The 16,247-nt window shown below is 43.3% G+C and overlaps 1 protein-coding gene across 3 annotated transcripts in view; it reads right to left on the reverse strand.

Moving 5' to 3' along the window:
• The window catches only part of ASTN2 (astrotactin 2), an 865,697-nt gene that overhangs the window by 439,082 nt on the left and 410,368 nt on the right, over positions 1 to 16,247 (reverse strand). For 2 of the 3 annotated variants that reach the window (XM_021691760.1, XM_021691759.1), the window contains 3 exons: positions 9,271 to 9,355; positions 8,153 to 8,227; positions 7,236 to 7,373 (listed from right to left, as the gene is read on the reverse strand). In XM_021691760.1, the coding sequence (XP_021547435.1) occupies positions 7,236 to 7,373; positions 8,153 to 8,227; positions 9,271 to 9,355 (298 nt within the window). The remainder of the gene's footprint in view (positions 1 to 7,235; positions 7,374 to 8,152; positions 8,228 to 9,270; positions 9,356 to 16,247) is intronic. The other variant, XM_021691761.2, reaches the window with a different exon arrangement.

Raw genomic sequence — 16,247 nt, forward strand, 5'->3', positions numbered from 1 at the left:
ACTTGACCTGAAGAGCTCAGGTCACAAATTGTGCACCACGATTCATATCCGGGTCTGTAGGATTCCAAACTTATGCTCTTTCCAGCTCCTTCTTCCCTTTCTGATCTTTATATTTCTAGAACCAGCACAGTGTCCATCGCACAGGGAAGTATCTAGAGTGCTTCTGTTGAGGGTGTCACCTTAGGATGCCCAGCCCACATTTCCAGAACACACTGCATCTGACTGGAGGTAATGTCTGGGCAAAAACCAGATTCTGGGATCTGGAGCATTCACACAGGAGCACCTGCTGGGGGCGCTCTCCTCTAAGGCCCTTGGGGATTCTGCTGATTCTACTTGGACGGGTGGCCTGCAGGGGAGGAAAGAGTGAGGAGGAAGAAGACAACACATGTGTTCTGTTTCTTCCCCTCTTCTCACTGTGCCCTCTGCCAGGTGGCCCCTGGCACCACACTCCAGACACAGCAAGCCAGAGGCTCCCTCATCAAGCATGTCACTCCCAGACCCCATGCCTTGTCCATGGGGAGAACCTCTGTGCGTTTTGTCCAGCATCCATCCACTGCCTGTCCTTTCACTAGAGGGAATCATCCGACCTGCAATCTCAATCCACATGGTAAAAGTGCCCCCACTCTCGCCGGCTTCGAGGGTAGGTCCGGGACCCAGGTCTGGCTATTCGGAGCACTCTGCCCCTGCAGATGCTGATTTGGGATACTGCCAAACGTCCCCAGACAGGACAAATGGGGGGGGGGGCACCACAGCCTAGAGATGAGAAGCATGGAGTCCGGTGTCAGACTCTCAGGATTCGAATCGTGGGTCTGCCGCTTAATGGCTGTATCAGCTGGCAAGTTACGTGACCTCTGTGCCTTAGCTTCCTCCTGCATTAACTGGAGCTGATAATGGGTAAAAATTCAAGGAGCTCATTTCACAAAAGCACTTACAACACTGCTCTCTCATAAGGATACTTGTTAGGGTACTTTGGGTCCATCCAGAGAATCCAGGATAATCAGCCTACCTTAAGGGGCTTAACCACTTCTGCGAAGACCCTTTTTCCAAATAAGGGGACATTTACGGGTTCTGGGAATTGGTGCTGATACCTTCGGGGTCATTATCAATCTCCAATATTGGAGTCGGAAAATGTGTCTTCCCAACAAGTTTCCAGGTATGCTGATGGTACTTGGTCCAGGCCCCACACATGGAGAACCAGTGACCTCGTGATTTCCTGCCAATTCTTCCCAGTGTGGCTCACAGGTCTGTCCTCTGTAAGACTTTCCCTTTCACCCTGAGAGGAGCTTACCTTCCTCCACCCTTGTGTCCTTTCTCTGTCCTGACCTTTCCCTCTATCCTCCTCCAACTGTCACCAAGGATGATATCTTTTTTTAAAAAAATATATTTATTTATTTATTATTTTTTTAAGATTTTATTTATTTATTTGAGAGAGAGAATGAGAGAGAGAGAGCACATGAGAGCGGGGAGGGTCAGAGGCAGAAGCAGGCTCCCTGCTGAGCAGGGAGCCCGATGCGGGACTCGATCCCGGGACTCCAGGATCATGACCTGAGCCAAAGGCAGTCGCTTAACCAACTGAGCCACCCAGGCGCCCCAGGATGATATCTTTTTGTTTGCAATTTTGTCTCAGCAAATGCACTGGGATCTCTGTTGGAACATTTTTCTATCCCAATACTTAGCCTGGCATATAGTAGGTGTTCAGTAAGTTCTTAGGGCTTGGAACTGAAAGGCCAAAAGAACAAGGAACCATTCCTAATTCTATTCTGAACTAATTCAATGTGGAAACTGTCACCAAGTGAGTGGCATGAGCTTTCATTCTGATATCCCATTATTCTTTCAAAATTGTGCAGGAATTAACAGTAGTTCACTGTTTCATTTTCATTGATTTGAGATCATAGAAAAATCACTGAGGGGCTCCGAAAGCTGGGCGTTGTGGATGGTTATTATTCCAACTATAATAGCTATTCTTGCATCTCTCTTAGAAGAAGAATCGGCTCTGGGTGAAATTGTGAAGAGGGCCCGGTGTGTAGAAATAAGTGTTGTTTGCCACGCTTCTCTCTCCGTGAGTATCTTTTATTTCATCTCTCAAGTCAGTATCTTCTTCTGTGCTCCTGGCTAGAGATTCCCTAAAGCAGAGGTGGGCCTTATTATCTCTGTATTCCTAAGGTACCTGGCACAGTGCCTGGCACACAGAAGGGGCCCAGCTAAGGTTTTTAGAATTGAAAGGAGGCTGTATGCAATTTAACTAGCCCTCCCTCATCTACCTTTGAGGCTGACATTGTTAGTGTCTGAAAATCTCATTCCCAGCAGCTTCCCACTGGGACAGGCTAGAGCATGGGAGCTGTGCCCCCAGGGAAAGTTCTCTTCTTTGGCCCTTCAACCCCTCAGACTTGAAAGCCTTCCCTCTTGCCTTAGATTCTACACAGCCAAAATCTATCCACAACTCAAGGTTAATTGTTAATATTCTCTCCTGCAAATAGGTTCCTAATTCCTTTGGTCAGGAATTGCTTCTTCCTTCTCCAAACCCACCCCACCCCCACGCACTCCATGTGCACTGTCCATGTGCCCCTTCATTCCTTCTGCACATATTTTTCATACACGTAAAGCCCTCAGACCTCCCACACTGAGACCTTGTAAGCTCATTTAAGTCTTTCTGGAACCCCACGACAAAGGGATTAATGTGAGCTCTCAATACTAAAACACTACTGATTTTAAGATTGGATGTAGCCTTTCAGCAAAAGGAGAAAAGAATTAAAAAGAGAGAGAACAAAAATCTGCTATACTATGCTGCAGTAACAACCAACATAATAACTAATGCTTCTAGAAAATTCCCCATGTGCCAAACTCAGTGTTTACAATGTATCATGTCACTTGATTCTCAACACACCCCTGCATGGTATAATCTTCTGTCTACATTATCCACAAGGAAAAACACAGTTCCAGAAAAGCTCGCCCATTAAGCAAGTGGTAGAGGTGGGATTTGAACTCAGGCAGTTCAGTTGGTTCCTGTAGCCAATGCTTAAAAAAAAAAAAAAAGAAATACCTTACATAATAAGCTGTATGTTTAATCAAAATACAGCATACATACAGAAAAGTGTGTAAATCGTATCTGTATAGCTTGGCGAATGTTTACAGGTTAAAACACCCATATAACCATCACCCAGATCAAGAAATCAAACATTGTCAGCATCACATAAATTGCCATGCTTCTCACGAATCACTGCCCTCTCTCTCACCCAAAAGTAATCCTTATCATTTCTTCTAACAGTACAGATTCATTTTTACTGCTTTTGATCTTCACATAAACATGTTTTTTGTATGCCTTCCATAACTCCATATTATATTTGTGAGATTCAGTGACGGTGATGTGTGGGGTTGTTGTTTTTGTTAATACTCATCATTAGTAGTAGTCCATTGTATGACCACTTCATGATTTAGTTTCTGTATTGTCACTGATGGGCATTCGTGGGCTTTTCCACCCTTTTTTTGGCAGTATAAATGAATGTTGCTATTAGCATTCTTGAATGCATTATTTGTGACATATACACACATTTCTGCTAGGTATGTTATTAGAAGTGGAATTGATAGGTTGCACCATATGCAGACATTCAACTTCAGTAGATTCTGCCCAACAGATTTACATACTGGACATACTAGCTTATATTCCCACTAAAAAGGAATGGGAGTTCCAGTTGTTCTAATGCTCACAAACATTTCTTATCATCAGTTGTTTTAAATTTAGCCACCCAACTGGGAAGAGCCCGTATGTTTTTGGTTTTTTTTTTAAGATTTTATTTATTTATTAGAGAGAGAGAGTGAGCACAAGCAGGGGTGAGAGGAGGCAGAGGGAGAGGGAGAAGCAGACTCCCCCCTGAGCAGGGAGCCTGATGAGGGGCTCAATCTCAGGACCCTGGGATCATGACCTAAGCCAAAGGCAGACCTTTAACTGACTGAGCCACCCAGGTGTCCCAGAGCCTACATTTGACTGCTAAATTGCTCTGCCTTCCACAGTATGAGATTCTGTACTTTCCAAATAACTTGCCACAAACTAAAACACAACAACAACAAAAATCAACAGGCAAAGCATCTTTAAGTTTTCCTTCCAATTCTGCTGTAATGCTTATCTTTCTTCTTTCTGACTTGGCTTTGGAACAGCCTTTCCTCTCATCTCTTGGTTGTGATTCTATGGCTTATTATTGGCCATCTATAATTATGATCTATTATTTATTAACTTCTAACACATCATCTGACTCAAACATTAATTCTTTAAACACCCATGATCACTTGCCTGGGCAATGTCATGTCAAAGGAGCTTTATTAGTGCAGCTTGGAAAACTCAACCTACATAGCATGGATTCTTTTGAATGGTGATGATTACAATCTTTTATCCCCCCTTGTAGGGAAGCCAATGGGCATTGGTGGGAGGTAAGATGAAGCTAAGTCTTAAAAGGCTGTCTGCTATTGCTCTAAGACCAGATGAATGCATGAGGCCACCCCCAAGCAAGATAATAATTTAGTGCCCTAATCAACCAAATATTCTTCAAATATCTGTGTAACTTTTCTTTAAAGGAGAAACTAAGTGGTTTGTGAAGAAAGGGTTAAGAAGGAATACCCATAGCTGCAGAATACCATCCCCTCTCCCATCCTGAGCAGCTCTATTCTGGCCCCACTTTGGTGCTAGGGTGTGGTCCATGTAACCAGGCACAGCGTTCTTAGCAGGAGTTGAGAAGAAGCATCTCGTTATTGGCTCATGCCCCTTGAAGGTCTCACCCCTTTCAACTTACTGCTATATTCCTTCCAACTACATGTAATACTCTGAAATGCATGCTAGTACTTAACTTTTCTCAATTTTTTTTTTTTTTTTACATTTCCAAAGATGTTTTAGAGTCTCTATAGATTAATATTCTGGGCCCTTTCTTGTCTGGCTTGTCATTCAGTATAATTCAGACTGGATCAGAAAAGGCAACAGAGTCATGCTGTGGATTATGGTCATTCTCAACAGCCCTCCATAGTATAAACCTTCCTGACTCTGCCTTCCCCACCATCACTAGTTTCTACTTGAACTCTACTGCAGTTGGAATTCAATTCAGTGAACACTGGTATAATGCAACACTGGAATATATTATATGCCAGTGTTTACATATCTTATGTTATTTAATCATTACAACAACTCTTGGGAGACGTTTCATTAAATAGCGAAGAACATGGGTTCTGGAGCTGAAGAGATGATGGGTTGAATCTTGGCTTCATCACTTAATACTGAAGGCATCACCCTTATGCCTCAGATTTTTTTTAAAAATCTGGATTAAAATAATAATCACATCATCCTATGGGGTTGTAAGAATATCATGAGATAATGTTAGCAAAATGTTTGGCATGTAGTAAATAATCAATAGCTATGAGTTATTATTATTGTTACACCATGTGAAGAAGGCACTATTAATATCCCCATTTTGTTAAAAAAGTGGGAAGTTAGCAAGTTGAATTTGGCCAGGATCACATAGTCCAAACACAGTAGAGACAGGATTCCAACTCAGACCCGTTCAACTCCAGAGTGAGTGTTAACATCAGCCAGTCAGACATTTGTAGCTTCACTGAAACTACAAATTCAATGTCAACAATACAGAACTCAAAAGAAAGCTAGGGGAGATCTTCTTTCAGCTGATTTCAGTCAAGGTCACTGGGTCTCCTTAAGAATAGTTCTTCAACCAGATGGTCTTTGCTCCATCTTTAAAAATATGCAATGCAAAGAAACCTTAGCACATGCTTTACTGAAGTCTCACTGACTTCTATCAAGAATAGAAATAATGGTAATCTGCCATGAAAATGTGTGTGTGTAAAACCACCTCAGTTCTTACTAATTATAACTTCATTTCCTAAGTGCTACCCTTTAACAAACTATTCTTTTTAAAACTACCTCTTTTGAGAAATATAAACAACCTGAAAAATCATGCTAGGTTCATCTGTCCATGAACAGTTGAGAAGGTGAGAATAAACAAATTGCAAAGCAGAGACCAACCCAAACGCAACCCAAGGAGTTGGGTTTGAGAGCTTCCTATCGAGATGCCACAGACACACCAATAACATCTTGATTCAGAATGGCCCAAAGCCAGCTATGCACAAACACAAGGAGTAGGGTAGTAAGGCATGATTCTCAGTTCCAATTTAGGAGTAAACAAACTGTTTATGAGCCAGTTTCAAAAGGAAAATCGGAGGGGCACCTGGGTGGCTCATTTGGTTAAGCATCTGACTATTGATTTTGGCTCAGGTCATGACCTTAGGGTCGTGAGTTCGAGCCCCATGTCGGGCTCCATGCTGGGCATGCAGTCTGCTTAAGATTCTTTCTCTCCCTCTGCCCCTACCCCCTGCCCCCACTCATGCATGTTCTCTCTCTCTTGCAAAAAAAAAAAAGTAAAATCAGAGTCCATTTTTGGTAACATTAAAATTTCTGGAATGCTTCACCTAATCAAATTGGGTGGGGGGAAAAAACCCCCAAAACCCAACTCCACTAGAAATCTCCAGAATAGTGATGGGATCAGATGTAAGACCACTGGTTTAATTAAATCAATAAACAACTAGTAGTTGTCCAGTATGTGCTGGGAACTGGAGATTAGAAAGCTAAGTAAGTTATTTTCTTTGACCTTGAGAGATTCACCACATAATGGGACAGAATGATATGTAAGCAACTAATTACAACACAGTAGAGTGAGTCTATAATGAAGTTAACTACAAGGTGCAAAACGTGTAACAAAAGATGTAGTCTCCAACCCTTCATGAGTAAAGAACAAATAAATTTGACCTGGACATCAAGAATCTATGGATTAGCCCAAAGTCTGCTCCCAGTACCAGAGTCATAATAGAAAGCACCTCATTCTCTAATCTTTCACTTTCATGATTCTCCAGTATACTATTAAGCAATGTTCTTTTATAAGACATAATCATTAATAATCCCAGAATGAGCCAGATAATGTGTTAGCCTGCTCATATTTTATATAAACCCAGAAGGAGTGCAATAATGTTGAAATATAAGGCATTGAGGCCCACGGATGGAGCACACTTCTAAAGGAGGGTGGAGCGTGGCATATTGGAGAGTGTTCTTCACATCATCCGCTAGGCAGGTGCCTACTTCAACAATATGAAGACCACTTCTTTGCACAAGTCCCCGTGATGCTGAAACAGAGAGGCCTCCAGTGTGCCCAAGAGTCCTTGGTATAGGACACTGGGGATGACTTCCCTACCTGACATCTGCAGGGTCTTCCGTGACGAGCACGTCTGTCTTACAGCTGGCCAGAGGGTTGATGGAGAGCTCCACAGGCGGAACCACAAAGCTTTTGCTGACAGGAAGCCAGAGTCCTTGGCCCAAGCTGAAAGTAGACCTGCAATGTAAGAGTTTCCATTGGGGAACTCCCTGGGAAGCAGAGAGAAAACAGCAAATAGGGGCCCCTCCTCCACCCTTCTAGGACCATTTCTTACTTCCCCACCCAACTGAGTCCCCTGCCTTCTCTACAGCACAATTTGGCCAACCTTGCCCAGACCTGTATGGCCATCTCTTAAACCTATTAATCATTCAGCCCATGCATTGCTTTGTGTTGCTAGTTTTCTTTTCCTGACCACCTGTCCCGACTCCCAATAAACAGTGGGCTCTATGAGGACAAGGACTATTTCAGCTTTGCTGTCCCGAGCAATCCTCAGAGCCAACAGGGGCTCTCTAAGTGACTAAGTCAGCAGGGGTGGTCTGCACAAAGGTGAAGAGCACGGACTCTGAATCAATTTGAACCAAAATCTGATTCCCGGTTCTGCCACTTACTCTGCTGTATGTCTTTATCAGCTGAAGTACTGAAGTTTCACACAAGATTCTAGGGAGGTGGTGGGAAGAGGTTCTACGGCTGTAGAATATTTTTAAAGCACTGGACTAGATAATCAGCCATGTCTTCCCCCATTCAGATATCTGAGTCCATTACGTCTAGATGCCAGACACATGGGAATTCAATTCCCGTAGCAACCCGGGCCAGGATGGTACATTCATGCCAATGAGAGTTCCCCTGTACTCAGCGCAGCCTAAAGGCTCACAGGCTCCACTAGGGATGTACGACTATCCCTCCCCAGGCCCCGCTCCCCTCCCCAGCATCATGCCCCAACAGGACTGTCAACTCACCTGAGAATCTTTTCAGGGGCTTGTTCTCCTGTTACTAGGTCATAGCCCCTCTCGAGTGTAGTGTAAGGCCAAGGTCTGTGGGAAGAACAGGAGGGAAAGAAAAGGGGATAGGAGATGATATTAGTCAGATGGGATTCATAGGTGGACACTGCTTAAAACTAGCCTTACAGACAACCAAAGTTCACAGAAGTAATTACAACTGATCCTTAAACAGCACTGGGCTTAAGAGCACTGACACTCCCCACATGGTCAAAAATCTGCGTATCATTTTTGATTTCCCCCAAACCCTAACTACTAATGGCCAACTGTTTTATTTTGTTGTTGTTGTTGTTTTTAATTTAATTTTATTATGTTATGTTAGTCATACAGTACATCATTCATTTTTGATGTAGTTCTTGTTATTTTTTAAGTAGGCTCCACGTCCATGCCCAAGACCCTGAGAGCAAGAGTCGTATGCTCTAACGACTGAGCCAGCCAGGCCCCCCACTAATAGCCTACTGTTGGCTGGAGGCCTTACTGATAATGTAATCAGTTGATTAACACATATTGTATAGGTTATATGTGTCATATGCTTTATTGTCACAATAAAGTAGGCTAGATAAGAGAAAAGGTTAAGAAAAATCATAAAGAAAATACATTTACCGTCCTGTACTGTATTTATTGAAAAAAAAAATCTGCATGTAAGTGGAACCGTGCGGTTTAAACTCATGTTGTTCAAACCCATGTACTGGGTTAAGACTCTTTATAAGAGAATGTCTCCATCTCACAGAAGGACTCAGCCCTTTAAAGACCACTTGTCTGTTTTGGAGTTTATGGACAAAAACCCCATTTTCTTTCTGTATCAGTCCAGTTAAGGAAGTGTCCATTGATTACTTACAGTTTGGGAGGGGGAGTTAAATTTGAGCCTTTGTTCTCTAGAAGATTCATCAGTTGTGTACCTTTAATACTAAAATGTGATTCAGTGGGAAATGGGATTCATTGCCCATCGAGTCTTACAGGAACACAACTGTTGTAGAGAAGAGTCCTCTTTGTGGAGCGGTTTTGGGGCCTGTAGTAACAGAGCAGAGGAGTGGGGCTGGCCCTCTGCTGTCCCTGCTCTAATGTCCTTTGCTACTCACCCTTCACTCTGTCCCCAGTCACTGCGCACACACAGGTGTCTGTGAACCGGGTCGGGGGCATAGCCTTCATGACAGCTGCACTCTCCTGTAAGCAAAAAGAGAAAGGGGTTTGTGAATTACTACCTGCCCCAAACAGCCTTGTCCCCTGGCTTCCTTGTTTTCTCAGTGGGCTGCCTGGTTTTAGAAAAGGCCCAGGGAAAGAGCCTGTTCTGGTCTACCCACTGCTGTGGTTAATAAAGGGTTTATTCGGGCGCCTGGGTGGCTCAGTTGGTTAAGCGACTGCCTCCGGCTCAGGTCATGATCCTGGAGTCCCTGGATCGAGTCCCGCATCGGGCTCCCTGCTCGGCAGGGAGTCTGCTTCTCCCTCTGACCCTCCCCCTTCTCATGTGCTTGCTCTCTCTCATTCTCTCTCTCTCAAATAAATAAATAAAATCTTAAAAAAAAAAATAAAATAAAGGGTTTATTCATTTATTCATCTGCTCAGGTATTCATTCAACAAGTCCTGACCCCACTCCTTGCCAGGTTCTCGGCCCCGTGCTGAGGATGCAGAGACTGGACACTGACAGGGCTCACAGGTTAATGAGGGGAACAGGAAGTGACCTGGTGGCCACAAATGGAAGTTCTATTTTTGAATATTTAAATTATGATAAAGTAGATTGGCACTAAGAGTATAGTCAGAAATTTGAATTCTCTCCACTTGAATGAACAATTCATGTTCGTCCATAAGCCCCCAAATCAAATGTTACCTCCTCCAAGATACCTTTGATTTCCCCTTCTAGACAATTTGTTTTCATCTATCATTTCCAGATTTTATTTTGTTTTGTTGTTATTGTTGTTCATCTTAGTTGGTTTTCCTTTCCTCCTCTTCCCTCCCCACCTTTACCCTCTTGTTCCCTTCCTCTCTGTCCATCCATCCATCCACCTGTCCATCCATCCATCCACCTGTCCATCCATCCATCCACCTGTCCATCCATCCATCCACCTGTCCATCCATCCATCCATCTGTCCACCCATGTATCCATGCAACATTTTATTACGGCCATATCTTATGCCTGGTTGCATGAATTCTTCCTAGTATCCCACAGTACCTTTAACATCTTCTCCCTTTGGCCAAGCTCAATTTGGGTGGCCAGCACATGTCTAGTTTCCTTGTTTGTATATCTTCAGAGTTCAGAATCCTGGAAGGGTTTTCCAAAACTCTCTGTCCTACCCTCTTCAGTTATCAGTCCTGTTCCACTGTATATTCCTTAAGGTTGGGTTGATTAAGGTTCAATCTGTTATTGGCTTTTCCTAAGGTGTATTTGTGGAATGTTCACAGATGCCTTACCAAACATAGATTCTATTTAAAAAATGAATGGGAAACACTAGACTATTTGTAGAGCCAGTGGTGTGTGATTCTTCATGAAAGCGATACCTAAACAGTTTTCCCAAAACCTATTTCACCTTAGGAAGCTGGTGGAACAGGTCACAAGATGGACCTGTTATGGACCATGGACCCTGGTCCACACCTTGGGAGATGCTGATAAGAACTGCCCTATCTTAGCACACTGCCTAGAACAGAGTAGGTGATCAATGCTGTGAGTTGATTGAATAATTAACTATCTGTGATGGCTTGTAAATTTCTAGAATATTGCTGTCAGGTTGCCTTCTTTCTCATCTTTGGGTGATCATACACACACACACACACACACACACAGATGAACCTGCAACTCTTCAATCTTACAGTGATTTGGATTGGCCTGACCTGAGAGTTTTTGAACCATGTTTCCCGGAAATGTATAATTCAATGGGAGAGATTTAGGAAATTTGCAACTTTTAGATCTTAAGTTCCCCTAAAAATTTTTATTTTTAAATCTCATTAATAGTAAAAAAAAAAAAAAATGAAGGCTAAACGTTCAGATGTTACATACTAGAATTTAGGATATGGGAGAGCATAGTCACATTCAGTCCAGTGGCCCGGTAAACACATTTTATGCAAACCTCATTTAAAACCACCACCAACAAGCAAGCCCACAAAAACACCTTCTCCTGTCATCTCTGTTTCATTGAGGAAGATATAGAGACTGGGAGCTGAAGTGCTAACAAGCCCATGCTTTTTACAACTACAGATCTTGTGAATCAAGGTTTTTTTCCACCTTGTGCTACCAAAACAAAACACAGCAGGGAATATATATTAGGGCAACAGAGGTTCTACAACTATAACCCATAACTCCTGATTCCAAAACATTTGTATTTATCAAACAACCTCATTGTTTTCACTCATTCACTAAAAATGTTATGCGTTTGACCTTATACAAAGCATTCTGAGTGTTAAAAAAAAAACCTCTCTAATTTGTTTTATACATTATGATGCTGATTAATCTTTGTAACCCCAGCATTAGCAAGTATCTGGCAAAGAGCCTGGGATTGATAAATGTCGGTTGAACTGAAATGGTAGTAAGACAGAATAAGGAGTGAAGGATGGGTCAGAGATAGCATTAAAAAATATTCAGAATAAGAGAGCTGAAAGACAGAAGAGAGGGAGAGAGAGGGATCTACTTTTCCTCTTCTCTGGATACCTGGTAAATAGAGGAGGGGGCTGTTCGCAGGCAGGCATGCTCTCTGTAACTCTCCTCTCCAATAGCAAGTTCGAGTCATCCAACAAATGTGTGTGCTGTAAGTGTGTGCAGTCTAATGAGCTGCATGCCCAAGGTGAGGAGAACGGAGGAAGAGGGCTGAGATCCTGGAGATTTAGATGAGAATAATTTACCAAAAAGGGGTGGGGGGAGTTAGGAGTCACTAATGATGTGTTAAAATGCGACAGCCCCATCATGAAATATTCACCACTTTAAATACGTCTAATATTAAATATTAAAAGTCCTGGCATTTGTCCTCGAGACTCTCAGGGCTGATTTATGATCTGCCACAACCACAGACCTCATGATTCATAATGGAAGAGGTATGTGGTTGCCTCCAGTCGAGGGACAGGAAGTCAGGCTGGAATGGGCAAGAAGGGATGGGAATGGAGGGCCTTTCTTCTTCAGGGAAAGGGCACAGAGTGGGTTCCTATTTCTCCAACCTGTAACTCTGCAGGAGAGGGCAGGTCCATTGTCCCCTTTCCCTCCTCTTGGGAATATGAGTGAGAATGAGGAATTCTATACAGAGAAAGGGTGCTGCTGTTGTCTGTGTTTCTCTCTTATGTGCTTACCAGGCAGGTTTCCCAGTCCTCAGAACAGACCATTAATTACTGTCACTCATTATACAACAAATATATATTTTGCAGATGAGAAGCATCCACCCCGGAGGCCCCTAAAAGGCTGCCTGGAGAACAGGAAGTGAGACAGGGGAAAGAGAGTTGGAGGCAGACAGGCCTGCGTTCCAATCCTCACTTTCTCTCTCCCTGGATGTGTGGTCTTGGGGAAGTCACTTCACCTTTGTGGGTCTCAGTTTTCTCATTAATAGAATGGAAATTATAGTAACGTCAACCTCACAGAGCTGACTGTGAGAAAAAATTGAAGTAGTGAAGGGTAAGGCTCATGGCTCAGGCAGCCAACGAGTAAATCCTCAATAAATTTCTCCCTCTTTCCCTTCCGTTCCAAGACAGCACTCCACTCTGATATATGCTGGAATATAACTCTGGACACTGGATAAGTAATTTCCTTCTTACTGGGCCTTAACTTCCCCATCTGCAAAATGGAAAATTGGGAGTAGAAGTTTATCAATTCTGAGTGCCAGTGAAAGTCAGTTATTTATGCTGCCTTTCTGAATCCCTAAACTCTATTTTCTGGACACTGTTTGAGTGTTAGCTGTGATCACTTTTTGCAGTTGGGCTGGGTGTCTCCAGTAAGATTTCCATCAATGCCATGGCTATTGGCTTTATTGACTCCAATTTCCTATTTTGCTGGCTCAGCTAACTCTCCACTATTTACAACCAAGCATTTCCTTCTTGCAAGATGCAAGCTTCTGATAGCCAGACCTGAGGATTAACCACTTCCTTTTAGGAGTCCCTTCCTCAACTCTGCCTCTGCATACCCAGAGCAGCCAGGCTAGCAAAGAAGAGCGCTCTGGGGACACAGTTTGCATGGTTTCCATGTGCTGGCTACGATCACCCATGCTCCCTTACTCCTGTCACCACAGAAGTTCCTTGAATGAGGGGACTGCACCTGTCTTGCTCACTGCCACATCCAGCACCTGCTGCACTGCCCGGTACATAAATAAGTGAGGGGGTATATTTTACGATAGTAATGTCTATGCCAGTGGGGTAAATAAACCCTTTTTTTTTTTATTTGCCTGTTCTCCCCACCAAACTGGGAACTTCTGGATTGTAGAAATCTTTATGTAACCATCTCGATACGCTAGTGATTAGTGTAGTGCCGGATGAGGGGTAGGCAACTCATTTGCTGAATGAATGAATGAATGAATGAATGAATGAATACATAAATACATTGTAGTTTTCATGAATTCAGGCTGAGTTCATTTAGAATAATGGTAGTTCTGCTGAAGACTAGAATAAACTTTCTTATAACCAGGACAGGTATTTGCCAAGGAAATGGAAAGTATAAACATGAGTGTTAATGAAATTTCTAAAATAGAATTTTATTTCACATTAGAGCAGAAACAGCTCTTAAAGCTCATCTAGGTCACATCTTCTCAGCTTCATTTTTCAGAAGCTAAGATACAAGCTCAGAGAGTCAAGACGTTTATACCTGACAACATTTTCTAGGACTTCTTTTTTCCTTTGTATTCCTCTGACATCTCTGACTTTCCTGTAATGAGAATCTATTACATTTACAAACAGGGATTATATTTTTTTAATATAATGAATCTGAGATATCCTTAACAGATTTAAAATATATATTTAGATGTGATTGATAATGCAGACCTTAAAAAAGAGTTTAATCTCTTCATTAAAGTGGTTCATATAAGGGAATTCAGTTATGTGGATTTTCATCATGCTAGTTACTAAAACTCTGTATTATCAGCTCTAGATGAGTTGTACTGGTTTTAAAATATTTACTCTTCATGTCTCCTAGGTCCCTTTTAGTCAGTTCTCATTTTATGTTACATACATTCTCACTCCAGAAACCCTTGGGTAAAAACAACAGAATCCCTCAATTATGATCAATCTTGAGTTTAGCTTGTGTGGGCTCTTAAAAATCACTTCAAAGTGGAATTGCCTTCATGTTAATCATATAAGATTGTGGGAGAGTAGTTCAGAGCGTGGGCCCTGGAATCATCTTGTTTTGGATTCAAATCCTGGATCTGCCACTTCACATTTGCATGAATTTGATCAAGTGGCTTCACCTCTCTGCATCCGTTTCCTCATCTGTAACAACACTGATATCACCTATCTGCTAGAAAGATCAGTGATGTCTTTGAAAAGTCTGCATTACGGTCTTTGGCACATTTCTTCTCGCTGGAAACATCATAGATGTTTGTGTTTTTGTAATTATTCCCGGATAGGAGAGAGGCCAATTTAACAACTTGTTTTAGTGGGAAGAAAAAGTGCTTTCTAGATAAAGGATGGTCGCAGTTTCAAGGTAGGCCCTCTGCAAAGCCAAGGGGATCTCAGTTTCTTTATCTGTGTATTTGGGGCAGCTTGAATGAAATCATCTCCAAAGCTGGTTACGATGTTCCCAGAACCAGCAACACCTGCCACCTTTGTCTTTGTTCCTCCTGCTAAAGGACACAGGGGCATGAATGAGGCAAGCAGCCAGAGGGTCCCGCCCCCTCTGTCCCCCCCAGCTCAGAGAAGCTCATTACCTGCCCACGACGGCTAGATAAGTGCAAAGCCTTCTTCCCCAGCCTGCCCGCTGTCCGGCTCCTCTCCTCCCACCTTGTCATCCTCTTACGATTCCATTTTCACTTGCTTCCATCTCAGTCATCACTTATCATCACAGGCCAGGGACACGGGCTGCTGTCCACTTTCCTATTTATTCTTCTTGTCACTGCAGCTTGGAAAGACATCTCCCTGGGCCCCCAGAGCAGTAAGTGTGCATGGCATCCTTTCTTGTCCTGACTCTGAGTGGGCCACCGTGGGCTTCTTCACTCGCAGCTCTGGCCCTGGAGCCCAGCTCGGGGCCCAGCGTGTGGTGGGGGAGGCACGGGCTGAGCATGACATCACTGGCAGCCTGCTTCATGGTTGGCATGTTGGAAGACACTTGTCACATATGTCACTGCATGTCATCTCACAGGTCAGACCCGTGACCAGTACCAGGAAGAAGGTAGCGGCGTCCTCATTATAAAATAAGGAAACAAAAGCTCGGACTCAGTCATTTGCCCAAGGTCCCAGACAGAGTCAGGTCCTCGAAACTCGTGCTCCCTCACATCATCACAAACAACATGACAACAGCCATGACCACCAGGACCAGAGCTGCTTGTACTGCGAGGGGTATCAGTTGCTAGACAACAAGCATTAGGAAGACAAGGAATCTCCGATTCACCCACACCGAAATTAGCATTGGGCTGATTTCTAAAATCTGACTATACCTAAAGATGAAAAATCACTCTTCCAAGTATCCCCTGTTCAAATGTAAATAGTTTATGTGTGGATTACACTAAATCTATATCTATGTAATGAAGGTTGATTTCCTGCTAGCATGGATAATCCACAGGGGAAGCATCATACCTTCTAATTGGGCATCTACTCTGTGCTGACCTTACTCAAAGAACTTTTGGTATCTATGATAATAATGACAGGACGATGTTATTGGTTCCACTGTAAAGACTATGAAGCTGAGGCCTGGAGAGGGTGAGTAAGCTGCCCAGGGTTGTGAACATCCAAGCCCAGTCTCTTTCTGAGACTTGCCAGGCTTTGTGACGGCTCTCTGAGGCTGTGCTTTAAAAGAGAGTGTGGAAAATTGGGGCGTCTGGGTGGCTCAGTCGGTTAAGCGTCTGCCTTCAGCTCGGGTCATGATCCCAGGGTCGTGGGATTGAGCCCCACATTGGGCTCCCTGCTCAGTGGGGAGTCTGCTTCTCCCTCTGCCCCCTGCGTGTGC

The sequence above is a fragment of the Neomonachus schauinslandi genome, chromosome 13, assembly GCF_002201575.2.
Source record: "Neomonachus schauinslandi chromosome 13, ASM220157v2, whole genome shotgun sequence".
NCBI classification, from domain to species: domain Eukaryota; kingdom Metazoa; phylum Chordata; class Mammalia; order Carnivora; family Phocidae; genus Neomonachus; species Neomonachus schauinslandi.